At 30.2% G+C, this 26,250-nt stretch overlaps 5 protein-coding genes across 6 annotated transcripts; 2 read left to right on the top strand and 3 right to left on the bottom strand.

Moving 5' to 3' along the window:
- Window positions 1-12: 12 nt before the first annotated feature.
- Window positions 13-1,102, bottom strand: LOC119670843 (39S ribosomal protein L2, mitochondrial-like). Its single transcript, XM_038081307.1, has 3 exons — window positions 554-1,102; window positions 286-498; window positions 13-222 (listed from the first exon to the last, which is right to left on the bottom strand). Exons 1-3 carry the CDS (start codon window positions 1,023-1,025, stop codon window positions 17-19), a joined length of 891 nt encoding a protein of 296 aa, XP_037937235.1. The 5' UTR covers window positions 1,026-1,102; the 3' UTR covers window positions 13-16.
- A 278-nt stretch (window positions 1,103-1,380) lies between these two features.
- On the bottom strand, window positions 1,381-15,152 carry LOC119667440 (the record flags this gene model as incomplete). Its single annotated transcript, XM_038076730.1, has 2 exons — window positions 15,079-15,152; window positions 1,381-1,955 (listed from the first exon to the last, which is right to left on the bottom strand). A coding segment is annotated over exon 2 (492 nt), but the record flags the coding sequence as incomplete, so codon positions are not given.
- LOC119667439 (fork head transcription factor 1) lies at window positions 5,475-13,979 on the top strand. 2 transcript variants are annotated; one of them, XM_038076728.1, is made up of 9 exons: window positions 5,475-5,515; window positions 5,652-6,634; window positions 6,706-7,112; window positions 11,480-11,580; window positions 11,644-11,861; window positions 12,915-13,099; window positions 13,161-13,256; window positions 13,339-13,402; window positions 13,473-13,979. In XM_038076728.1, exons 2-9 carry the CDS (start codon window positions 5,955-5,957, stop codon window positions 13,825-13,827), a joined length of 2,106 nt encoding a protein of 701 aa, XP_037932656.1. In that variant the 5' UTR covers window positions 5,475-5,515; window positions 5,652-5,954; the 3' UTR covers window positions 13,828-13,979. The 2 variants fall into 2 exon arrangements, with proteins under 2 accessions (XP_037932656.1, XP_037932657.1); XM_038076729.1 differs by having other exon boundaries at window positions 11,641-11,861; window positions 13,476-13,979.
- Window positions 15,153-17,572: 2,420 nt separating the features above from the next.
- LOC119669624 (superoxide dismutase [Cu-Zn]-like) lies at window positions 17,573-20,273 on the top strand. The gene is made up of 3 exons (XM_038079605.1): window positions 17,573-17,729; window positions 19,669-19,887; window positions 19,953-20,273. Exons 1-3 carry the CDS (start codon window positions 17,664-17,666, stop codon window positions 20,127-20,129), a joined length of 462 nt encoding a protein of 153 aa, XP_037935533.1. The 5' UTR covers window positions 17,573-17,663; the 3' UTR covers window positions 20,130-20,273.
- A 1,221-nt stretch (window positions 20,274-21,494) lies between these two features.
- On the bottom strand, window positions 21,495-25,182 carry LOC119668971 (ATP-binding cassette sub-family F member 3-like). Its single transcript, XM_038078675.1, has 10 exons — window positions 24,848-25,182; window positions 24,678-24,786; window positions 24,456-24,618; window positions 24,169-24,389; window positions 23,461-24,108; window positions 23,226-23,399; window positions 22,414-22,594; window positions 22,039-22,348; window positions 21,887-21,978; window positions 21,495-21,820 (listed from the first exon to the last, which is right to left on the bottom strand). Exons 1-10 carry the CDS (start codon window positions 24,918-24,920, stop codon window positions 21,668-21,670), a joined length of 2,124 nt encoding a protein of 707 aa, XP_037934603.1. The 5' UTR covers window positions 24,921-25,182; the 3' UTR covers window positions 21,495-21,667.
- Window positions 25,183-26,250: the final 1,068 nt, after the last annotated feature.

Here is a 26,250-nt window from a genome sequence, read left to right as displayed (position 1 = left end):
TAACGATTTATCATTTTTAAAGTTGAAGTGTTAATTTAATAGTTTGTTCAGGATTTTTCGGTGGTGGGGGAGCCTTTGACATAGGCGGCAGCGGTCGTATTTTACGACCATGTTTACCAGTTTTACGTTGCCATAGACCTGATCGAGGACGATAACCCAACTGGCGGAGACGTTGCGGGCTGCCAATGTGCTCTTTATTAAATTCAACATTTGACACCCGCCCTAAAAAATAATAATAGACATTTGAATATCTACGTTTTCAGTTATTTAGTTCTGAGAACTCACCAACAGTGGCCATGCACGTTCTGTCAAATGCAAACTCTCGTTTGGAAGGCAACTGAACCACAACTTTATCTTCAAATTTGCGCAAAATAGTGCCATATGTGCCTGCAGCCAATATCCAATGCATAGGATGCCCTGGATTCTTTTCTAAACAATGTATGCGTGTGCCCAATGGCAGAGCACCAAGTGGATAAGCATCTCCTTCATTTGGTCGCACTAAAAAACAACACAATTATTGTTATAATAAATGTTATATAATATGCTTTTTAACCTGGGATTCTTGGTATAAAACGTGATGTTTTTATTATATCACCAGCTTTCATATTTTCAGTTGCAATTATATACTTCAATTCGTCTCCAACTCCAACTAGTGCCAATTTTGCAGTACGGCAACCATCATCAATAATTTCCACAACACGTTCAGATCGCGGTGGACCTTCTGTGGGGCCGTCACGCACCCATTTTACCCAATGATAGTTATGCTTCTCACCGCCTCCTATACCTTTAGCTACAACTCGCCCTGATACAGGATCTCTACCAGCTAAATGCGTTATTTTTAAAGGTTCTACGGTGTATTCATCTTTATAATGCACAATACGTCGGTATTGTACACTATTACCAGGCTTCGGCTTTACAACTTCTTTGCATTTATATCGAAGCTGAATCGCTGCTACACTTGGCTTTAATGTTTGAAGTTGATTATTAATAACACATTTGCTTAATAAACGTGTTAAATTATTCATATTTCTAATTTAATAAATTTTTTATTTTATTTGGTGCCTAAAACTAAAAGCAGATGTTAGCGGAGAAGAAGTAAAAGAAAATGTCAAAATCATATTGTTTACATTGTATTCATGGAAAGTATGTTTATTGATTCGGTGCGGCAAATAAATTAAATTTAAAAGTAAGAATTTTAATTTTATTAAAATAGCCCATTTTTAAATTGAAGGGACATGAAGCATTAAATTAAAAAAAAAACACGAGCTTAATTAAAGTTTTGTCAATTACTTGCAAAAGCATTATAAAATTTGACAAAAATGTTAAAATTGTAGATTAAATAAAAAGTAGATTTATGTATTAAAATTATTTATTTCAACTTTTTATTTCATTCATTAATTTTATGAAAAATTCTTTAACTTCAGTATTTTGCATCAAAGCTCGCTTCTTAACACTTAGCACCATGTTAAGCACATCAGGATATTTATCCTTGTCACGTCCCGTTGTTTTTGAATCTGCATCATTTATTTCATCGTCATCATAAATTCCTCCAGCGCCAACATTTGCAGTCTCTTCACTTACGATTGCGCTATTTTTGCTTTTATGCCGCTTATTTTTTCTTCCCTCTTCATCTGTTGATGTTTTTGTGTTTACTTTTTCTGATCGTTTTTGATATGGTCGTTTTGTTTTTGGTTCCTTTTGTTTTTCATTTTGCTTATTAGTGTTGGTGTCTAAACCAATTTCTTCTGTGTTTGCATTTAAACGTCTTTTAACATGTAAATGCAATCGTTCCTTAATGTTATTTTGTGGTGATTTCTCTGGTGACGAAGGGTGTTCAATTTTAATTTTTTGTAAATTTTCTGGTATCTCCATTATGCGTTAACAGAATATTATGTGTGTACATATGTATTATGAAAAAATGCTGCCAACTCATTTATTATATTTTTTCAGTAAAACTAAAAAAAGGGTAGAAGGAAATAAAAAAATAAATTTTACAAATGAATACATTATACATATGTGACTGCTGGTTCAGTATGATATATGCATTTACTCCAATTATAATTAATTATGAAATTTTTTATGTTTAATATAATTATTATTATTAAATTAACTTTATATAATTAATATAGTATATCTTTATACAAATTTTTTTTTTGTAAATATATATATATATATATGTATGTATGCAATATTTGTATTATTAATCAGTTTAAAATTTGTTTACATTGTACATTTATAATAAATTTTTATTAACAAAATTACCTTTGCCTTTATTATTAAGTATAAGAGAAAAAGAGACGAAATAGTATGATTAATATCGACATTTCGTTTATATAAATGTTTTTGAAAACATTTAATTATTTTATACTATTACTACAAATATAGTTTATTTTTAGCACCAATATTATATAGTATGTACTACTAATAAAGCTAATTAGTCATAAATTAGTCAAAAAACATCATTTATAGTTTCGATTATCCAAATTTCGTTTATCGCCAGTAACTCCTTTAAGATGATTACGGACAACAGACAAAATGTCAAACGAAAATTACAATTAAAATTACGATTAGTCTGTGTGAATACACTTCAAAGAAAAGTCAGAAATGGCTACGCATCATCTCAAAACGTTGATCGAAACTATTCTAGCACCAATATGAAAATAAATAACCTTTTTAATATTAAAAAGTCTTCTATTATACTTATTAAAATCAATGGAACTGTTAAATAATTTAACAGTTATGATTTTTTTTTAATATTTTAGCGCATTAAGACGTTTTCACTGCACACCATAATTTTGTTTACCCTATAAAAATCTTCCGTGCTTTTTAACTTAAATAAAAATAAAATAAGGAAAATCAGACAAAAAATGCCGCATGTAATTCTTAAAAATAAATTTCCCTCAAGTGAAAGTTACCAAAATTTTAATATGTGTAAACAAACAATAGCTGAGCGGACACATAGAGGAAATAAGTATTTAATAAAATCTCTGTTTTTATTAATTGAATATGTGATGGATATATAATATACATATATATAAATAATTTCATATATCAATTAAATATTTCAGTTTTTGCTCTCAGTCAGAAACTCTTAGAACTTTTAAACAACTTTTTGACATATAAAAGCTCCTTCACATGCAATAAGTAACTTTTGTCAATGGAACCGATTAATGTTAAGTATTAATGTTAAGTTCAATAAATTTATATTTATTTATATATTGATTATTTACTGTCACTGGTCTTTAATTCATTGTGCCTACAAAATATCTAAAAATAAAGGTGTTTTGGACATTTGTGTACACTATCTCTAGTGTAGGTAATATTTTTTAATAAAAACAGCTGTGTCTTTATTTGTTTACGATACAATAAATTAATGACAACATATAATAACATAAGTTCAAGTACGTTATAGATTGTATCAAATATATTAAAGCATAAAATACTGGTATATTTGTAAGAAACTATAATTAAAAGAATAGTACCTTTATAGTAGAGATGTCACCATATATTTAATACATATACATATTAAACTGGAATCATAATATTTTAATGAGGAAACAATAACATTTTAAAATGTTGTTTATTATTTATATGTATATCATGTTTTACCAGAGTTAGAAAGTATTTAATGATTGTTAAGCACAATCATCCATAAATAGAATTTATTTAGAAGTTTCCTGTTTTGAAATAATATATTGTCACAACCATGCGTTTAAGTACACATAAAAAAGAATAGAAAATATGATTGCGAATCACATTGAATATTTCCAAAGAAGAATATATCGTCGATTCTAAGGATTCATTTGGGCATATTGACCCATTGTGTAACCGTATAAGAATTCAAAGGTTTCAAATTAGCAAAGCACTTTTCAGAGTTATAGTACATTCACACTGTCTCATTTAGGCACTTGCTCAACGTTCACATAATAATGAGCTCAGATGTTAGATGCAGATGTTAGATCTTATATAAACTTTAATAAACTTCACTTAATATACAAAAAAATGATATACATAATTGATATATTAATTCATTTATATACATTTTATATATCAAATATATATTTAATTAATAAAAACAAACATTTTATTAAATATTTGCGTTTGTTTCTTGACTCTTCGTAAAATAGAAATAAAAAATATTTTATTTCGTGTAGAAATAAAATATTGATTTCTATACCAAAATATTTAAAAAGCCAATTAGAAAAATGCTAATTTACATATAAGCACAATTCAAACAATAGAGTGGAAGAAAAGTAATGCTAGTAACAGCTGTTTTATGTCAATGCTACCAATACGAAAACACATAAGAAACATATGATGAAGTAATTGGAAAACTTTACGCATTCAGCGCATTCCAATAAAAATAAAGGGTTAACTCATACGCTGGAAAAATTTTTAGCGCTAAAGCTTCCCCCAATATAAGCATATGAAGGAAATTTGTAATATGATTGAAAAATATGAAGAGTTGCTTAAAAAAAGTGTGTTTAGTAATATAAAAATCATGTATTTAACTTTTGTTTAATAGAAAATATATTAAATTGTTGTTTACTTAAGACTTAATACAAATAAAATTTTTTATGTTATAATTATTTTAAGTTTTATTTTATAATTTAGTAAGATACTATAAAAATTAATTTTCTTTTTTATATTATGTTATTTTAACATAAATAACTTATTATAATTTATTGTATTATATACATACAAGTTACTGGGAGTATGTAAAATGTATGTTGACTTGCATTTTTAGTATTTTTTTTTAGCGATATGACATTATTTATAAATTCAAAATATATAAAAATCTAATATAAAAGAAAAAGAAAATATTTATTTATTTGATCCTATTTGAAATTAATATATGTATGTAGATGTATAGATCGTTTAATCTTTTTCAACCACTTGGTTTCCAATTATTGGAAAATTCTCCAATTTTTGTTTTTTATTTACATTTCACAATATTTTCTATTTGTTGTTCTCTTTTGCAGTGTGACATTTGCGTGTGTATTCAGCAATACATACTCGCCAAATCAGCTCATTGCCTGACACATACTAACACACACATAGGTCACATTCAGCTCAAATTTCTGTATAATAAAGTGGCAAAAATAAAAACAAAGCTGCTTTTTTGCGTACAATAGTGCCAGGTGTGAAGTAGCAATAACAAGAAGTCCGCATTAGAGAAAAACTTATATTTTTAAAAGTTTTTGGTGTAATATTATTAACGTTAAATTAATAAAAATATTATATATATTATAATAAAAGTTTAAGCTTGTTTATATTATTTTTCGGCTAATGGGAAAAGTTGGAAGAATAAATAGAAAAAATTAAAAGAAAATAATATACACATACATACGAATCGAGTAGAACGAATAAGAACGAAGAAAAACAAAAAACGTGGTGGTGTGCTGAATTTTTACAAAACTATTTTTCTAATTTTTTGATTTAAAAATTCGCGTATTTTGTTTGTAAACATAGTGAAAAAAATGCAGTAAATTATATTTTTTATATTTATTTAATGGTAAGTTTACGCAATCAATTCGTGGAAGTAGTACATTTGATGCGGCTTTTTCACTTGCATATTATCTCAAAATAAAAAAATTTTTGGTTCAGTGCTTTGGATTTTTTATATGTTCAAAAGTTTTTCTATCGCATAGTTTTGCTCACGCACCATCACGGCGACAACATAAGCGGTTAGTTGATCGATTAAGCGGCGGTGGAGGGAGCATATAAAATCAAACGAGAAAAAAAAAAACAATAAAAATAAATAAGTTTGGAAAATATTGAAAAAATAAAACACTAGTATAATCCAAAACACGCGATAAATAAGTAAAAATTCATAAAGTAAACAAATAACATAAATACGTAAGGAAATATTACATGCAAGAAGTATTGTAAAAGATAGAGGAACACACAAATTTAAAAATAGTGGATACAAAAAAAAAGTGCCGCTTTTACAAATGGAATTCTACCCCCACCACCAACAGCAGCAACAACAACAACAACAACAACAAAGTCAGCAGCAACAATTAACGCAGCAAGTGGATTCCATGGCCACCGGCTCATCAACCACCGCAACTAATAATAGCAGCAGCAGCAATAATAACGCTAACGGCAACAATAGCAATAATATTAATAATAATCATATAAGTAGTAGCACCCCACCCACCTCAAATACAGCAGTAACTGCTGACGCGGCCACTGTAGCAATCGCTAAGGATATGCTACAGTTGCATCATGGTGGTTCGCATAATAGTAACAATAGCGATTCTTCTGAGGCCATGAATACATTAAACTCAAGGTCAACCTCCTCACCATCAATAACTGGAGTAACGACCACAACTACCCCACCTGCCCACACTTCCAATACCGGACCACCAGATAACGCACTCGGATCACTCAAGTATGAGCAAGAGTTGCTCTACATAACCGATCCGTGTACTGTTATTGGTAGAAATTCATCAACTTCTCATGTGCATTTCCATGTGGCCGAGAATAATCTTGTATCGCGCAAACACTTTCAAGTGCTATTCGATGGTGAAACACGAGACTTCTACGTACAGTGCTTGAGTAAAAATGGTATATTTGTCAATGATTTCCTTCAACGTCGCAATGTAGATCCGTTGAAACTTCCCGCAAAGTATGTATACATAAAATGCTTATATTTAAAAAATAAAATTTCATTATATATTCATATACTATTTATTTTAGTTGTTATTTCCGTTTCCCGAGTACCGAAATTCGCATACAATTCGATAATTTTGTGTACACTGGCTTAAGTAATATTAACAGTTCAGCTGGCAATGCCACCAATGAAAATTCCCATAAAAACCATGGACCACATGCCGCTGGCTTACATGGCAACAAAAATTTAGGAAATAATAGCAGTGGAGCTGGGAGTGCGCACGTAATTATATCACCTGCACCACCGGATGAACATCAAATTGTACACCCGCAACATCATCTACAAAATACAACCGCGATAGGAGGAGGTTCAACCTCATCAACAGCGGGCACATCGCATTTAGTACCTATGGACAGTTCAAATGTGATCTATTCGCCGTTAAAAATTTCAATTCCCAAAAAGGAGCAAAAGAGCCCGTATTTGTCACCAACTGGCAAGTCGAAAATTTTATTTATTATATATTCGTTTTTGTTGTTGTTTTTGTTTCTGTTTTTTTTTCTTATAAGATTTTTTATAACTCAATTAGAAAAGGTTTTGATTCTGATTTTGATTTTTGTTTATGTTATTCGAATTTATGCATTAGTATGCATTATTTTCAGTTATTCACAAATTTCAGTAAGAAGAAATGCAACGTCAATATTTATATTCACAATGTATGTATGTATATGTGTATGGCCGACGTTGGTTTGCCTGAATTTGAATTTAGCTTGAATTTGAATGTAAACTGTCATCGTATCGCATACAGTCAGGCCAAACCATATTTTCTCTGAAATGGAGACAAGTGAAATAAACATTCCTTGCTAGCTAGTAGCTAGCTTAAAGCGTGTACAGTACAGTAGACAAAGTGGTCTTAAGAGGCAAAGTGGTGATTGCTTTCTACTATTTCCATCATATATGAATTAATTAATTCGTAGACGATAAAAGGAAGTAAACAAACAATTTGTTTATTAAATGCAATAGTATCTGTTCTGTTCTTCTGTTCTATATTTGTTTATTTGAAACTCAAAACATATTTTACGACATTTGTAAAACACAATTTTGTAATATTTTTTTTTTTTTTAGATATTTGTCGTTATTGTTTTATTTGCCATAAAGCGTGATTTCTTATGAAACCCATTAATTATTAAAATAATGCGCAATATTGAACTGATTATTCAATCCACAATTTTAAGATTAACACGAAGAGACGGTAGAGCAATTGATTATATGCTAACTATTCTGGCAATGTATAGAATTGAAAATTTTATCAATTTTATTTATTAATTAAATAAAATAGGTTTTATAAGGATTACATTAGAGTAAGAATAATATTTGACAGTGTTCCAAAACAACAACTGTATAGCTTAATTAAAAATAAATTATTGTAGTCAATATGCTCTACTAAGAACTACTTTTCCGTCAGAAATAGTGATTAATTTTATTAGGTTAGGCTGGAGTGGCGACTTTGGGCGGTTAAATAATGGTCCACTATAAACTACTTCTTCGTCAGAAATAGTGACTTTCATTTTATTAGGTTAGGCTGGAGTGGCGGCCTACTTCTTTTCCGTCAGAAATAGTGATTTTAATTTTATTAGGTTAGGCTGGAGTGGCGACTTTGGGCGGTTAAATAATGGTCCACTATAAACTACTTCTTCGTCAGAAATAGTGACTTTAATTTTATTAGGTTAGGCTGGAGTGGCGGCCTACTTCTTTTCCGTCAGAAATAGTGATTTTAATTTTATTACGTTAGGCTGGAGTGGCGACTTTGGGCCCAAAGCCCACCTGCGGTTAAATAATGGTCCACTATAAACTACTTCTTCGTCAGAAATAGTGACTTTAATTTTATTAGGTTAGGTTGAAGTGGCGGCCTACTACTTTTCCGTCAGAAATAGTGATTTTAATTTTATTAGGTTAGGCTGGAGTGGCGACTTTGGGCCCAAAGCCCACCTGCGGTTAAATAATGGTCCACTATAAACTACTTCTTCGTCAGAAATAGTGACTTTAATTTTATTAGGTTAGGTTGAAGTGGCGGCCTACTACTTTTCCGTCAGAAATAGTGATTTTAATTTTATTAGGTTAGGCTGGAGTGGTGACTTTGGGTCCAAAGCCCACCTGCGGTTAAATAATGGTCCACTATAAACTACTTCTTCGTCAGAAATAGTGAGTTTAATATTATTAGCTTAGGCTGCAGTGGCAGACTTGTGCCCAAAGCCGACTTGGTCCATTGCGTAATTATATTAAAACATATACAGTCAAACTTCCATAATTCGAAGTAACATTTAGCAAAGAAATGGTTCGACTTAAGGAGACTTCGAATTAAAGAATTTTTTTGTAATTGTATGTAATTTGCTCTCTAAACACTATTGCACTCTATTTAGTTTAATTTATAGAAAATTCGAGTTAGAGAAGTTCGTGTTATGGAAGTTTGACTGTATATTTTCTAATCACACAAGAAGCGTAACTTATAGAATTTATTATTCACATAATAACTAATACTTAATAGTTTGTTTAAAGTCTGTAAAAAAACTTTTCAATATAAAAAAAGTATATATAAAATATTTTATTAATATTATTAATATTTGTGACTTAATACTAAAATTAATTTTAAAGTTAACTGAGAATAAGGAAGTGGACTATTAAAATCTTCGCCCTATAAAATAGTTAATTGTGGATTAGTATTGTATTGTATCGAAATACCATTTGAAGTATTAAGAAAATATGTACAAATATCTTACAAAAGAACAAAGATCTATTGGTGAGAAAGAATCAAATTTAATAGAAATTAGAAATTATTTGTATACCTAAGAACTTAGTATTTCTACAAAAACTTTCCAGTAGTTCCTATTCCGTGCCATATATTTAAGCTCATTAAACGATTTGGATGTTGCTGTGAATACTGTTCGCTTCCATATTGTCTTTTGTCGTTCCCTTCTTTCTCTTCTTGTTGTTGTAACCCGTTGAGACCTGCTTGTGAAGACTTTTTGGGATGTGTAATATGACATTTGGTCGTCGCTGACGACAACTGACTTCGAGACGTAGACCGACCCGGTCTTTCTTGAAACCTTCTCTTCTCCTTGATCCAGTCGGGTTCCATTCTAAGTCTGAAAGAGCTATACTGCACGTATCTTTGTTTGGTAATCTCTAAAAGTCTGGCATTAGTGATTGTACGTGACCAGAAAATTCATAAAATGCGCTGTAAACATCGGCTTGAAAATGATTGCATTTTGTTAATGATGTTGTTTTTTTATATGCCGTGTTTCACAGGCGTACAATAAGATAGTCTTTACAAATGTGTTGAAAATTTTTATTTTAGTTGCCTAAACTCTAATTAATAAGCATAGGCACGCTTCACTTTTTGAAGGCGATTACATACATCTAACAGACTGCCATCCTCGGGGTTAGATTCACTTAGTATTAAAAGTTAAATTCTTGAAATAAAATATTTATAGTCTATAGTAAACCGCATCTACACAATACATTTATTTACGAGATAAAATCTCAGCCACTAGACAGTACAGTAGATATGCTGCCATTAATTCTACATGATTATGATTAATAATGCATAATTCGTTATATATGATTTAATTAATATTCCAATAAAAAGTGGAAATATGATACCAAATCTCTCGCCTAATGTCTAAAATACTCCACAAAATTCATGTAAAACACTTTATCCTTCTATATAATGAATTACAGAAATAATGTACGTAAGTAGTTAATTAAAATATCAATAAAGACATAAACACAAACAATTTTGCAATTTTTGGTGCTGTTAACTGGCATTTATTTCATTTTTTCCCAATGCAGTAAACAAATTTTGCGCGCATTTTTATTATTTTAATTAGTATTTTGATAAATTATTTTAAGAATTTTTTTTGTTTAAAAAAAAACCTGCGAATCAAAATGTGTTACGTACATTATTAGAGCTACAAGTATTACTTCAGCTATTGAAAATTTCTAGTATATTGATGGTCCAGTATACTTGTGCTCAAATACAGAGAACCACTCCATAATACCATATGGTGTTTTTGAGAATTTTTTTAAACAAATAATATTATATTAAACATTATATAAAGGAGGTTTCCTGTTCGAACATATAAAATGTTTCCTCCTTTCGTGTTTTCTACTCATGGAAATGTTTAAATTCGTGCATACTCGAGCTGTTCGAGCATTTTGGAGTGCTAACGGGTAAACAATTTAAATCTGAATCTATTACCAGTCTATAACCTAACTCTATTAAAACAAAGAGAAGAAGTTAACATCCCAATACTACTTCGCCATAATATTAAACGAACACTTAATTTAAAAAAAAAAGTAATTGCTGAAGTTGTTATACCACTGACTCTTTTTTGGTTGGATATTTATGGTATATATCTTTCTTAACATGTGTAGCTTTCGATGTTATACTGCCTAGTTTTTTTTTCCTGTTCAGACGATCCTATTGGATCCTATTCTATTGGTTTTATTTTTTCCGATCAGATACAACGGCTTTCCGCTCAAACATACCTATTTTGTTAGTTAACTATTTCCCATCATTTATCCATTGTTTCTCTTTTGTGTTGTAAGTTGTAAGTCTCTGGACATAAACTAAAAACAGGATTGTTTTTTAAGTTTGTTTTGTAAAGAGTGAGCTAGCTTTTGTTCATTTGAAAATAACATACTTATAGCTCTGTAAAGTAGACCCGATCGTTCTTGCAGCCATCATCAATCCATTTCTTTCCTGTTAACATATTGTTTAATATGTATTTATTTATATATATACATATATTTTTAAATATTAATTTATACTAATTTAGCAAATTTTTTATGGTTTTCTTTTAGGTACGATAAGTGCAGCAAACAGTTGTCCAGCAAGTCCGCGTCAAAGTTTTCATCAAAACCAAAACAATTACAACAATTATGCAAACAACAATTTACAAAACGTAAATCCAACAACAACTTTTATACATTTTAACATAAATAATAATGTTTATTAATTTTAGCAGGATTTATTCCAAACACCTTCAACTGCTAGTTACAACCACAATGAGAAGCCACCTTACAGCTATGCTCAATTAATAGTACAAGCTATATCTGCTGCACCAGATAAGCAATTAACGCTATCGGGCATTTATTCATTTATTGTGAAACATTATCCATACTACCGAAAGGAGACTAACAAGGGTTGGCAAAATTCCATACGTCATAATCTCAGTTTAAATAGGTAAGTACTGTATTAAAAATTTAATAATTAAAAAATTCTAATAGTAAAAAAATATTCTTTTAATATAAGTGTTTATATAATTCAAGATTTTAATTTAGGACGAGATAAACTCATTTTTCTTTAATAACCTATTTAAAAGTTTTAATTAAATTGATCTTTCCGAGGAGGAATAGATCAAACAATTCAATACAATACCCATCTGCCAACACAATGTCGTTGTTGCTATTCTAATCGGTAGATCACTTTATATTAGGAAACATGAAGAAAATTTAAATACGAATATATGGCTTAGACTATGATTAGATAAGAGTAAAGTGAAAAGAGGAAGGGATGTTTGGGATAAGGGTTGAAAAAGAGCTGGCTGGGTTTTAATTAAAACTAGCCAGGGTCGAGCTGTAGAAGTTTAGGTACTTTAATAGATTGGAGCCAAATATTAATAGGGCTCCGATTTATATATACATTAGGATATAAGAACAAAGGGACGACGTCATGTGAAGTGGACCTGCAGTTACAGCAAAAATGGAAAATTGACTTATTTATAAGTGACAAATAATTGTTTATCACGCGAATATGTCCTGATTAGCATAAAAAAACTGGTTGCTGCACGAGGACATCGTCTCTCCTCTCTAGAGATATCACACGAAAGCTTGTGGAAACCTTTGTTACTATGTAACCGTGATCTCGAAGAGGATACTGCAATAGTATGAATAGCTATTAGCCCTTGTTTGTGTTTAGCCTCTATTGCAGTAGGTTTTTATGCACTCATTAGATGCGAAGACAAGGATCGTCTGATGTGGCGTAGAGAAAGGGTTTATGTTCATGTCGCGAGTAAGATGCCGATGTATTCGACACACAAAATATTGCATAGACAGAAGTTAATAATACTTTTTTACAACAAATATATTGAAGATGATCAACATACAATGACAGCCGGTAAAAGTATCTTTCATGAAATTTTGAGTAGACCCCTTCTTTAGTTCTTTAAGTTATAAAATTCATATCGATATTATTGTCAATTGATACGATAATAATAGACTTTTTATACTTTTGTAGATATTTTATTAAAGTGGCACGTTCTCAGGATGAACCAGGTAAAGGTAGCTTCTGGCGTATTGATCCTGATAGTGGTGCCAAATTGATTGATCACAGCTATAAGAAGCGACGTCAACGCAGTAGTCAAGGTTTTAGACCTTCATACGGTATGCCACGTTCTGCACCAGTATCACCAAGTCATATGGGTATTTTTATAACAAATTTTCAAAGAAAATATTTTTATTAACAAAATAATTTTTTTTGTAGACAATTCACGTGAGAGTTCACCATTGCAAGATATTGTATTACAATCTGCACCTGGATCACCAGGCTTATCTTTGGAAAATCGTCCAGCTGAAGCTGGTCAGTAAACAAAATTTGCAATAATATTAATATAGTTTATATAATGTGTAATATTATCTTTTCTTTTTTTTTTTTGTTAAAGATCTTGTGTATAATTCTCAAAATGTACACCAATCAGCTGCAAATAATTCTCACACTCAATATAAGTAAGCATAAAATTATATATATTTATATTTATAAAAAACTGAAATAAATATGCAATTATAATTTTATTAGTAGTGGCAGCCCATATTACATTTCAAATCAAAATTCTGTTATTGGTTTACCTGGAGGAGCACAATTACAACATGAAAGCAGTGGAAATAGTGGAGGCAATTCAGTTGGAACTCTTATTCAACTCAAACGTAATAATCCCATGACTGCAAATACTGGTGCAGCAAATATTGCTCATCACCAACAACAACAGCAGCAGCAGCAACAACAACAACAACCACAGCAACAACAAATTAAACAACCACTACATCCTGATATCATCTATGAGGAAATGCCAACAGATTATAGTGGCAATATGGAATCTGGCGATGAGTGTGACGGTGCCAAACGGCCAAAATATATTTCTGAAGTACTCTGATGTGTTTACAATGTGCGTGTTAAGCAACATAATTGAAACCTATATACATTAAATCAAATTTGAGAAACGACAAACACACGTAAACACAAAAACAAATACAAATACCAATCATGTATATTGAATTTGACAACAAAAATTATGTGAATTTTGCTTATTTTATTACTATATTTTAATATTAGTTTTTTTTTATACTTATATATTATAATTTCGAAAATTTATTCGTGTAACGAATTCAATTTAGTTTTTTTGCTCTTTAGACGAATTCAATATACTTGAAGATCTAAAAAGTTTACAAAAAAAAAAAAAACAAAAGAAAAAAGCATTGAACTTTTAAATAATCATTACTAAGTTGATGTAATTAAGTTTGTATTTGATTACAAAATATGTATAATTCTATATTAAAATTATTATTGATCTACAAAAAATTTATTATTATATAAAATTACTTGTATAATGATTGCACCTCTTTCTATTAATAAAACAACCAATTAAGTGTTTGGACAAAAAATGTGTATTAAACCTAAACTCCATTAGCGTTTTTATTTAAGACAAATAAATATTTCCATTAACTTAATAAGTATTATATATATAAATATATATAAAGTAGACAGTAAAAATCAGTCTGTTGTCCCTTAAATATTCTAGCTGTAGCGACAACAAAATCAAGGATATAATATACAATTATATTTGGTAAATTATACTTTAGTTTATTAATTACTATACTAAATTTTATTATGTCAAATCACAGTGCTCCAACGAAAAAAGGTCTTGGATCATTGGAACTAAAAACCAAAGCAACAGCGACAGCCAGACACTTCGTTTATGCATCATAACTTTGACTACAAACAACAAATTTATAAAAAAGCAGCGATTAAGATGGTTTGGACATGTGATAAGAATGCTAGATATGAGAGTATCGCTTAAGATTTATGAGAACGAAGTAGGAACCAACAGAAGAAGAAGAAGGCGATCAAGAAAACGATGGAAAGACTGTGCAGCAGGACTTAAAAGTAATGAATATAAGAAATTGGAAAAGAAAAGCAAAAAACAGAGAACAATGGAAGACTGTTGTTAAATAGGCTTAGGTCCTACATGGACTATATAGTCACGGAAGATGTCGATTTATGCCTGCAGTGTGACTACAAGTCATTTACAAACTGTTAAAAATTAGCTTATATTTTAAATTATTACAAAAAAAAAATGATTTTGAAATGAAAATGAGCATAATTTTACAATGCAAACTGAGCTTACCCGTCATAGTTCTTGTTGTTTCTTATATTCGTTAAAAATCCTGAGGGATATTATATTAACATTCTTATTATATTTAATAAGATTTTCTAATAATAAATTTCAAAACAAAATAAACTAAATAGTTTATAAATTAATTAAGTAATAATATTATAACAGATTATTGTAGTAAACTACTGAAAAGTTTTAATAATTTTAAACGAATCCAAAATTACGAATGATAGTAAAGAGTGATGATATTGTTTTTATTTGGTAACTTAACACAAGTTTTCACATTTTATATAATATTACATATTAAGTAAGTTAAAATCTATATGTTTCGAAGTTAAATAAAATATTTTGGTAAATATTTCTTGCCGCGTAGCGTTTTCAAAATTCAGAAATTAATTATTCATTCCCAGGAATGTATGCGTTTACGTGTATGGATGGCTTATCTCTGTTTAAATTTATTAAAAATAAGAAATTAAGTGTATTTTACAGATTTTTACATTATGTACAAAATACCACTATTGTATGTGATACGTTTATACTATGTTCAGACAGCCAAATTTTGTTAATTTTATTAAAATGAAATTAAGTTAATTTTGAAAGTGTTCATACTGCAAGAAATTAAGGAAATCATATGTTTTTTATTTACAAATTAAATGTTAAAAATTATTTGCTCCAAACTCCATTTGTATCTGGGAAATTTTGAATGTTGTTTATTATAACTATAAAGGATGGCATTCAGTAGTTTTATTAGCTTTAGTGGATTTCAAGTATGTGAATTATTATTTTTCACTCTATTTTAAATTAATAACAGTTAACAAATATAAATATAAAAATTTGCACTTCAAATTTAAAAAAATTTGCACTACTTTCAAAATATTTTCCCAGTTTTATTAAAATGAACTGTTACTGACATTTATTTAAAAAAAATACTACTTTTTCGTTATCTCATCTTTATTTTTTCCTTTAAATTTATCTTACGCATAGTTGCATTTGAAATGTCCCTTCATTTTAGCCCTCGTTTCAACGTAATTAAGGCTATTTTCCTTAATTTCGTTCTAACCCTAAAACTGAATTTTGTATGGAAAAAATAACTTAATTTAGCTGAAACGTAGACGAAATTAAGCTAATTATACTTTTGAAGTGCTTTTACTGATAAGTGATACTCAAACTTTATAATTCCTTTAATGATGTTATGTAATGTTTAAAAGCGATGTTTCTCACTAAAATTGTTAAACCGCTTTTAGTAAACTAAAAGAGGTTTTCTATCAGAATTCTTTCAAGGCCGCTTACAAGAACCTAATATGGGGTTTACACTAGCTGAAAATGAGTCATTTCATGTGAGTCATATGAAAGTGTTTACATTCGTTGTAATTCATTTGTTGTTATTTCATGATTTTTCAAGTTACCTATTAATTTGATTTTTGGTCTGTGCCAACAAAAATGTTACATGAAGGTTAAATATACCTTCAAATCTTACAATATAAACTGAAAACTTATTTTTAGCTTCGATTAATTTATTTTTGGGAAGTAGAAGTTCCAAAAAGAGGTGCATCGTTTTAAAGGATATGCAACCACCAAACATTTATTTACCTTTTTTGTAAATATGTCAAAAAAAGTTTTCTAAAACTGTCAAAATGCCATGAAAAGCTTTTATTGGGATATGTTCAACGTATTCATCTGCATTCTGAACATATATGGAACTCATTCTAACCTCGTTGGAAGTCATTTATACAGAATGAGATCGAATGGATCTCATTTGCGCTTGAGATTTTGTATGCAAAAATGAGTCATTTACTTGTAATTTTTGATTTGTGACCAAAATGAGCCATTTGTGGTCAGTGTAAATCCCATATAATACTGATTTTAAGTTCCTGAAAAAAACTATATTTGCAATGTAGTTGTTGTTTTTGCGAAAGAGTTTGTTAATGTAATAGAATAGAACATGTACACACTCGATTATTTGTGTTTTCAATTGAGTAATAATTTTAATCCAGCATCACTGCATGAATTCTGCAGATTAACATTTTTATTGTAATAATGCAACAGCATTATTTGTAAGATTACGATTTCTTGAGTCCCATGTTTTTATTACATATTTCCACTATGCTTTATAGCGATATGGCTTGTTTCTTCAAGCCAAACATGTTAACTTTTTATATTGATTACACAGACAACATCTAAACGGGCTAGATGGATTATTTGTCATCATACTATAATCTAGCTAAATATTGTATATTCATACTTGTTGTTACTATGTCGTGATTACATTTTGTTCATTCAATCGGTAATAAAATTTACAATTTTTGACCCCACATTGCAATATAAAGTTAGATTGGCCAAATAACTTTCTTCAAGAACTGTCGTGGAATAAATCTCTGATTCTAGTATATTATAATTTTATCTAAATATTTCTACAACATTAAAATATAATTGTGAATACTAACATTGCCATTCACAGTAGTAGAAGTAATTGTGAATAGTTACTTGAAACTTGTCAAAACTTGAAAGGCAACTGCATACATTCCACCATTGATCTTTGAGCCATTTGTGCGAAGTAGATATTTTGCTGTCGAAAGTGTGTAAAATTTATTAACAAAATGCCAGCTAAAGCAGTTTGTGTTATTAATGGAGACGCTCAAGGAACCGTCTACTTTGAACAAGAGGTAATTTTCTTGAAATTGTTTTTATTTGAATATGGACATTGGTGAAATAACCATGTTTAAAGTGCTTAGAATTCTTAAGTGAATTTTGATAAAAAGTTGCATTGTCACTTGCAATGATTATAAGGTTTACATATGTATATGTGTGATAATAATTGATGAACCCGGCCTATAGAATGTGTGCTAATAAGTAATTGAAATAATTTGTAACATACAAAAAACAATTTTGTTAATCAATATCAAAAAGCAACAACAACAAGTAGTTATATAATTTATGTTTTGTGTTGTTATTTCTATATTAGCGGCGTCGGCATCTCATCCGAAGTGCGGAATCCGGTGTAAAAACGTACTGTACTTTGTGGTTGTCTCTATTATATTACAATCGTTTTATAAAAATCTAAAAAAGTATAATTGATATTATTTTATAAAAACCACACATTTTATTTAGAAAAAAAGTTTTTTTTTTCTTTAATTAACTTAGATAATAAATGAGTTTCACATGTTTACGTTGTTTTATTGTCCACCAATTTAAAAATTCACTTAACCTCTGAACTAAATTATAATTAGTATTAATATAATTCACTTAACTAATGGAAGTTGAGCTTGTGTTTAATACAAAATGTTTAATTATAAGTTTTGATTGTGTTTGATTTACTCAAAAAAGTCTGAAGTCGATCGCATTTAAATTACATTGTTATCATTATAAATAACAAATAATGTTTTATTTGAAAAAACATAATTTTAATACAAAAAGTATTACTATAAACCTTTTAGTGAAATATAGATATACTATCTTATAGATATAGCAAAAAGAAATCCATTATTTTTGCATGACATTGCGGGCTTATTTATCATAGAATGTTCCGATTTAGGTTCATTTGTTATACGGCGTTTTGTGCGATAACTTGTTGCCATTTTAAAGGTAATTTTATTATGAATCTCTTATAGAAATCCTCGTTTCTATCGGTAAAAAATTGACACTATCGATATTCAAAAGCCTCCCTTGAAGCAAATGTTTCACCAGTAAAATCGTTTGCCATTGACAGGAACAGATGGTAATCAATTGATGCCAAGTCAACCAAGCTCCCGGAACTTTTGGTGAGTCATTATCGATGTTTGTGGCTCTACGGGGCATCTCAATGAGAATTTTAGATTTCCTTTCATCGGAAAGTGGCCAGATTGCATACAGATATCTACATATCGCTGAGTCTTCTCATCTTTTGTTAAAGATTTCTGTACAGAAAGAGTTCAGTAATAATTTACAAGATGTTAGCGATATGCCCTGATTGTCTAGGTGTTCCGAGTAAGGTCCTGAAGCACCCTTTCTGGCTAGATTAGAGAAATATTGAGTTGCGTCAACATTTCGTTTTGAGATGTGTATCAGTCAAAAACTGACCTAGATGTAAATTGGACTGAATTCAACCTTTCTGGCTAGCTCGTCTGCCCTGCAATTACCGAAAATATCCCTATGGCCGGGAACCCAGATTAGAGAAATATTGAGGTGCGTCAACATTTCGTTTAGAGATGTGTATCAGTCAAAAACTGACCTAGATGTAAATTGAACTGAATTCTTTAAAGCAGTTAGACTGTCTGATAGTATTGTATATATTTCTGCCTAATATCATCTACATTCAAACAAGCTATAGCTTCCTTAATGGCGATCACAAGAACTTAGACATTAAAAAAAAAACGTTCTAGCCAATGTAGGTAATTTGAAAACTTGCACCGCGGAACTTGTTGAGTTTTTAAACGCTGATGTAGATATTTAAAGATAAAATGAAACGACATCACTAACCGCATTGACAAACACTGACACTATCAATAGTAGTTTTTATCAATTGTAATCTTACAAATTGATAAGATTTTCAATAGAAATCTTACACATCGTTTAGATTTATTAACAGAAATCTTTCAAATAAATAATATTTAAAATCATTTTCAGAATGACAGTTGTTCAGTTAAAGTAACTGGTGAAGTCACAGGACTATCAAAGGGTTTGCATGGATTCCATGTTCATGAATTTGGTGACAATACCAATGGTTGCACATCAGCTGGACCGCATTTCAATCCACACGGCAAGGAACACGGGGCCCCCGCCGATGAGAACAGACACATTGGTGATTTGGGTAACATTGAAGCATCTGGAGATGGTCCTACAAAGGTATGTAAAATATTATTATGAAGAAGTGAAAATGAAAATATATTTATTTGATATTTTGGTAATAGGTTTGTATTGATGATGGCAAAATCACCTTATACGGTGCCAATAGCATTGTTGGACGCGCTGTAGTTGTACATGCTGATCCTGATGACTTGGGCAAAGGTGGTCATGAGCTGAGCAAATCAACTGGAAATGCTGGAGCTCGTATCGGTTGCGGTATTATCGGCATTTGCAAAATTTAAATGAACAAACTTTATTGAACAAATTGCATTAAAATATTATATATTCTTATCAAATGCAAAATTTACTAATATGATTTGTTTTAGACATAGTTATTAAAATGGGTACCATTAAAAAAAATTAAATAAAGTTATGGTGATTTGAATCCACAAATTAAAATGCATGTTTATGTATTTGGTAAAAGTGATAAATGCAATCAAAATGTTTTTGATGAGACTATATTCAATAGTATATAATAGTATATAATACTAAAACACATAGGTACTAGATACACTGAAATCGGTGGTGGTTACTCTTATAGTTTAGATAAGGATACAGTAATATTCTGTAGACCACTTTTGCTTGTGATTGTTAATCATATGTCGCACGTCAACAAAATTAACAGCCTGATAAAGGAGTTACATATAGTAACATCAATCCAGAAAGTGTTATTTCTCGTCTGTAACTCGCCTAAAGGGTGTTCTATTCTTAGAGGTGTTTGAATTAGCATAATTATTACTTGTTATTGTTGTCATAGTAGTCCGTAGAGATCTATATAGCTGGGTTGGCTGCAATACCGGCGCCGTTCTCATCAACCTTAAGAAATATCGGTGGCTGCAAGATATATATTGCATGTTAGGTGAGGTGAGGCAGGATAAACCTGTCTGGAAACAAGAGAAGTTCATGTATAAATGGAATATTAATTGAAGTTAACCTCGTTCCAGGGTAGAGGGAATGTAGCCACTTCAATGGGAATAATTTGTTGGTTTACTTTATAGTATGATTTTTTAAATTTTTAAGACAAATGCAAATGCCTATCTACCACTAATCAGATATGTAGTAACTAGATTGTCTCAAAGACTTAGAACTACTCTAGTTGTTCTTGTTGTTATGTTAGCCCGCAATGATCTACCTGTGTAATTCCTTTTGAGAGTGCTGAATACCACTGGGATGTCGAGTTCGGCAAATGGTTCCGCGACGTAGACCCTACCGTTCTTGGAATCAACTACTCCTGCCGGTTTTGGCATTGATTAGGATATAGTCTCGTGTAAATCAGTTGTCAAACAAATCCTTCCGGGTATTCGATTGAATTTGTACATCGTCAGAAAATCGTGAAACCTCGCGCAAACCTCTTGCTTCTTTTAATTACTATTTCTGAGTCCTGTGCGCAGATTTCATTCCTATATCATATCTTTTTTAACGAAATTTTTATACTTTTAAAAACGTATCTAATGAGCCTAGCTATAGGGATATATGAAACGATCCTAGTCACTCTCCTCAAAAGGGAAAAATACAGTTAAATTAGTATTTTAAATAGAAAATATTTATTTAAATTAAAATAATTTATTTATAATAATTTCGTATTAATTTTACTAAATTTATAATAGTTATACTATTAGTTTCAATTTAGTAGGAAAATATTTAAAATCATGCTTATCATACACTTCTTTAATGAGGTTGTGAAATGTGTTTTGTTATTTGTATTTTTATCACTTGAGAGGTTGTTGTAAGCTTCTTGTGAACAATTATTTGATAAGAATGTTGATATTTCATACAGTTTTTAACTATTCTCTTCAATCTCTTTATATACTTCACGTTTGTATTCATCTAAACCACCTTCAATTGCGCGTACAGTACGATTTCCACAAACCCATAGTTCCTTGCAAACTACTTTAATGAGACGCTCATCGTGAGAAACTAATATAATACCACCCTTTAAAAATCAGTAATAAAAATTAATAATAAATAAATTAATATAGTAATGTTTGTGTTTAATTACCTTAAATGCATTAATTGCTTTTCCTAAAGCATCAATCGTTTCGATATCCAAGTGATTTGTAGGTTCATCAAGTACCAAGAAATTAGGTTCAGCTATAAGGGGATTTTTACAAATTAAAACCTACAACATTCAAAAGAAATTATATTACATACCCATGCACATTTTAGCTAATGCCACACGTGATTTCTGTCCTCCAGACAAGCTGGCAATACTTTGCAAAGCTAGAGTACCAGATATACCAAAGCTACCTAATTGTCTACGGTATTCTTCATCAGGTCGACCAGGAAACAGTTCCGCTAATACGCCTACGCAGGTTTGATTCATATTTAAATGATCCACATGATGTTGTGCGAAGTAACCTATCCTTAAGCTACGATGTAATACAATATTGCCAATTATTGTGCTCAGTTGACCGACAATGATTTTAAGTAGCGTTGATTTACCGGCGCCATTTTCACCAACCTTTAGAAATATAAAAGTGTTATTTGAGTTAAAGTGCAATTTATTAACAATTGTTTGTAGCTTACAATGCAAATTCTGGAATCTGAGGTAGCTGAAAGTGAAACATTCTTGAATATTGGTAATGGATCAGAGGAACTGTAACGAAATTCGATTTCGGAAATAGCCATAACTGGTGGATTAAGGGGCTCAACTTCAGGAAACTTAAGCTTAACTTCAATCTCTTTTTCAACAGGCTTCAGTTCAGGTCTATAAATATATAAAACAAATGATTTAATGATTAAAAAAGTTATTAAAAAATTAGTTTACTTATTTAGATTTGTTTAACTGTTTTCTATTTCAAACATAAATCTTATAATAGGATATTAAACATTTATAATTAAGTATTTAAGCTAATCAGCTAAGACTGACTGGGATAAAGTAATTGCCTGTAAACAAGCTAAAGAATCCATGCCAAATCGATCAAAAGTCAGAACTAGGGAGCTACTAATGCTGAACAGGAAAGGTATCCGATATGTTACAACGTTTCTCACTGGACATTGTGGAATCAAAAAACCTTATTGATTCTAGGTATTATAAGGGACGATAACTACATACTTTCTCATGAAGAAGAGGAAAGAGCAGAGCACATTCTGTGTCACTGTAATAGTCTAACCAGACTCAGACTTCGCTTTTTATCTCTCTAAGGGATATAATCGAATTTTTAACTACTACGCGCTTGTGAAATTAAAGTGTGTTTATCACAATAGTTCTCAAAGGATGCAGTGATATGGTGGCATAGTTCCTAATCCTTTCTAATCTATCTACATATGTACATAATATCATATAAATATGACTAAGACATTAAAAATATTGTAGGTCTTTTTTTGGTTAAACTTACAGTTTTTCCAGCATTTTGATTTTTGATTGCACGGACGATGCTCGATTAGCATTATATCGAAAACGATCAATAAATTCTTGAACATGTGCCCGATACGCTAATTGTGCCTCATATTCGCGTCTTTGTGCTTTCAGTTTCTCATTCTTCGTCTTCTCAAACTGTTCATAATTTCCTCTAAAAGCAATAAAAAATATGTAATTAAAATAAAGTTTAAGCAATTTTAATAACAAATTACTTGTATGGTTCCAAAATTTGGGAATGTAAATGTATTATATCTGTTGGTACGGTATCCAAGAAATTACGATCGTGCGATACTACTAACAAAGTGGTGGGCCACGTTTGTAAATAATTTTCTAACCAAATGATAGCCTTAATATCCAACATGTTTGTCGGTTCATCAAGTAATAATAGATCTGGTTTTGAGAAAAGTGCACGTGCTAAAGCTAAACGCATACGCCAACCACCTGAGAATGATTTAGTTGGACGTTGTTGCATATCAGCATCAAAACCTAGACCTTTAAGTATCACAGATGCACGCGCCACAGCTTTATCAGCTTCGATATTTTGTAATTGTATATAAATTTCACTTAGTTCCGCACTTAGCGACGTGTCCTGTACGCCACTGTTCAAAGCTGCTAGTATATCTTTCTCGCGTGTTAGTAAACGTGTTCTTTCGGTGTCACATTCCAGCACGCTATCAACAGCTGAGGTCTCATCGCCTACTACTTCTTGCTCAACATGTAATACTGTTATATGCGATGGTATCTGCAACTGTCGATCTGAAATCATACGCAATAATGTCGTTTTACCCAAACCATTACGACCAACTAGACCGTATCGACGCCCGAATGATAACAGTAGATCTGCATTTTGTAGCAGTACTCTAGTAAAATAAATAAAATGTTTTATTTAAACTGACTTTGTTAGTGTTTATTTAACTTACTTGTCACCAAATGCCAAATCGAAGTTTTCTATTTTAATGTCCATGGAACGATTTGTGCCTTTCTGTTCCATTTTTGTATTTTTCTTGTTTGTAACCTGAGACGCAGTGGCTGTTTGTAGTTTAACAGTTTGTGCAACTTGATTTTTGGTGGCATCTAAACGTTTTTCCTGCTTCTGTTGTAACTTCGCCTCAGCCTTTTCAAGCTTTTTGGTATCAACTTTCTATATTATTAAAATATTAATCTCTTATGAAAAAATTTTTGATATTATATTTTGTTATTTATTTACATTTGAATTGTCCTTATTGACCACCCAAATGCTTTGTATATCCTTATCCATTGATTCCATATTTTTTGCCATTTCAGCAATATTAACAGGTGCATTTAGAACTTTTCGTACTTCATTTTTAGAATCAACTTTAAGTATGTTAAAGAATTGTTTACAAAGGTCCCTAAAATTTAAATATAAATTAAACAGATTATTATTATTATGAGAATCTCGAAAATGTACCTGACATTTTCCTCTGTTTTTTCACTGTTCACACTCTGTAGTATATCCCCAACGGCATCATAAATATCGTCAGAATTTTCAAAGTCATCCAAACTTCCCTCAAGAACACCTTGTAGAGGAGAAAGCATTGAAAAAAATATGTTTAGATTATGTATGTAATGAATGAATACCTTCAACATATTCCTTTAATTCATTGTCCATTGCTGGAAAATTCTTTTTCAGTATATCCGTAAATTTACTCATTTTCGTTAAATTGTTTAAATGCCTTTTTAATGAAATTTAATTAAAATTTTTCTGTATTGCCGAATAGACTAATTGCACATGCAATTTATTAGCTTCGTTAAATGTTAGTGTGACGACTGTCACCGGTTCCAGTTGATAATATATTTTTTTAGGTAAGCACCTAAATATGTTTTAAATATTTCTAACACTTTTCAGCTGCCTTTTTCGTTTAATTTTTATAATGAAAAACCACAGCAGTCCACATGAAACACTTAACTGGCAGATATTTCACGTTAAACTGTCAACAGTGCTGCCAAGTCAACGCAATTTGTATTTAAACCACAATTGTATAGATGTTGACATTTGGACAAGATAAACCATGCCAACCGCAATAATGATAAAAAAGTAAATAATGTGACTACCAAAATTTATGGTACACACAAAATCATTAAATTTGTATAAAAATAAAATATGTATGAAATAATATTAAACATTCACTTATTTGCTAAATAAATAAGACGCTGTTGTTGCAAATTCACAAAATAAATAACATTAGAAGTGACGCTCAACGCACGATTAAATCGCGTCGCTGAATAAATAAACTATTTTACTGTATGAAAAACAGTGCCTCAGCTAGAGTATATGTGGTAAACAAAAAATAGGGGTAAACGTACGAACCAATTAAATTTTGGTTTTTTGAGGTAAATATAGAGGAAATCTTGTGCCATTTTCGATTGGTAAATCTGGGGTAATTTTTTCAATCGAGATTTGCTTTAAGTGCAATTTTTATTATCGATTGTTTCCACTGCTTATTTAGTATGTTACTTCAGTTGTTGTGCCCATTAACATAAGTTACTTATTGCATTGTAAAGAACTTTTATGTGTCAGAAAGCTTCTGTTTGTTTAGAAAAATACACAAAAAATTATATATATAATTGATATATTGCTTTATGTCTTCCACAGTTAACTTGTACATTCTCATTGAAAACTTCTTTTGGGAATGTATTTATCATATTATTTATAATAAAAAAAAAGAAATAGATTAATAAAAAATATATTTCGTTTATTTATACATCACAATTACAAATATATTGCGAACTATATAGTTTTTAGCAAAGCAAGTGATATAATAAATTGTGTACAGAATAAGAGTTTAATTAAATAAAATTCTTGAAAAGATATATATGATTATAATCAAAACAAACATTTAATCTAAAAAAATGTAATAATAAAACTGAATTGTTAGAGAAAACTTATTTTAATATATAGTAGAAAGAAATAACATATATATATAATTACAAATGTTACAAAATTGAAATATTAAGGTCGTGTGCGAGTTAGGCTAAGTTGC

Source organism: Teleopsis dalmanni, chromosome 1 (assembly GCF_002237135.1).
Source record: "Teleopsis dalmanni isolate 2A chromosome 1, ASM223713v2, whole genome shotgun sequence".
Taxonomy (NCBI): domain Eukaryota; kingdom Metazoa; phylum Arthropoda; class Insecta; order Diptera; family Diopsidae; genus Teleopsis; species Teleopsis dalmanni.
The sequence above is the reverse complement of the archived record's forward strand: the minus strand, read 5'-3'. Positions and strand labels throughout refer to the sequence as shown.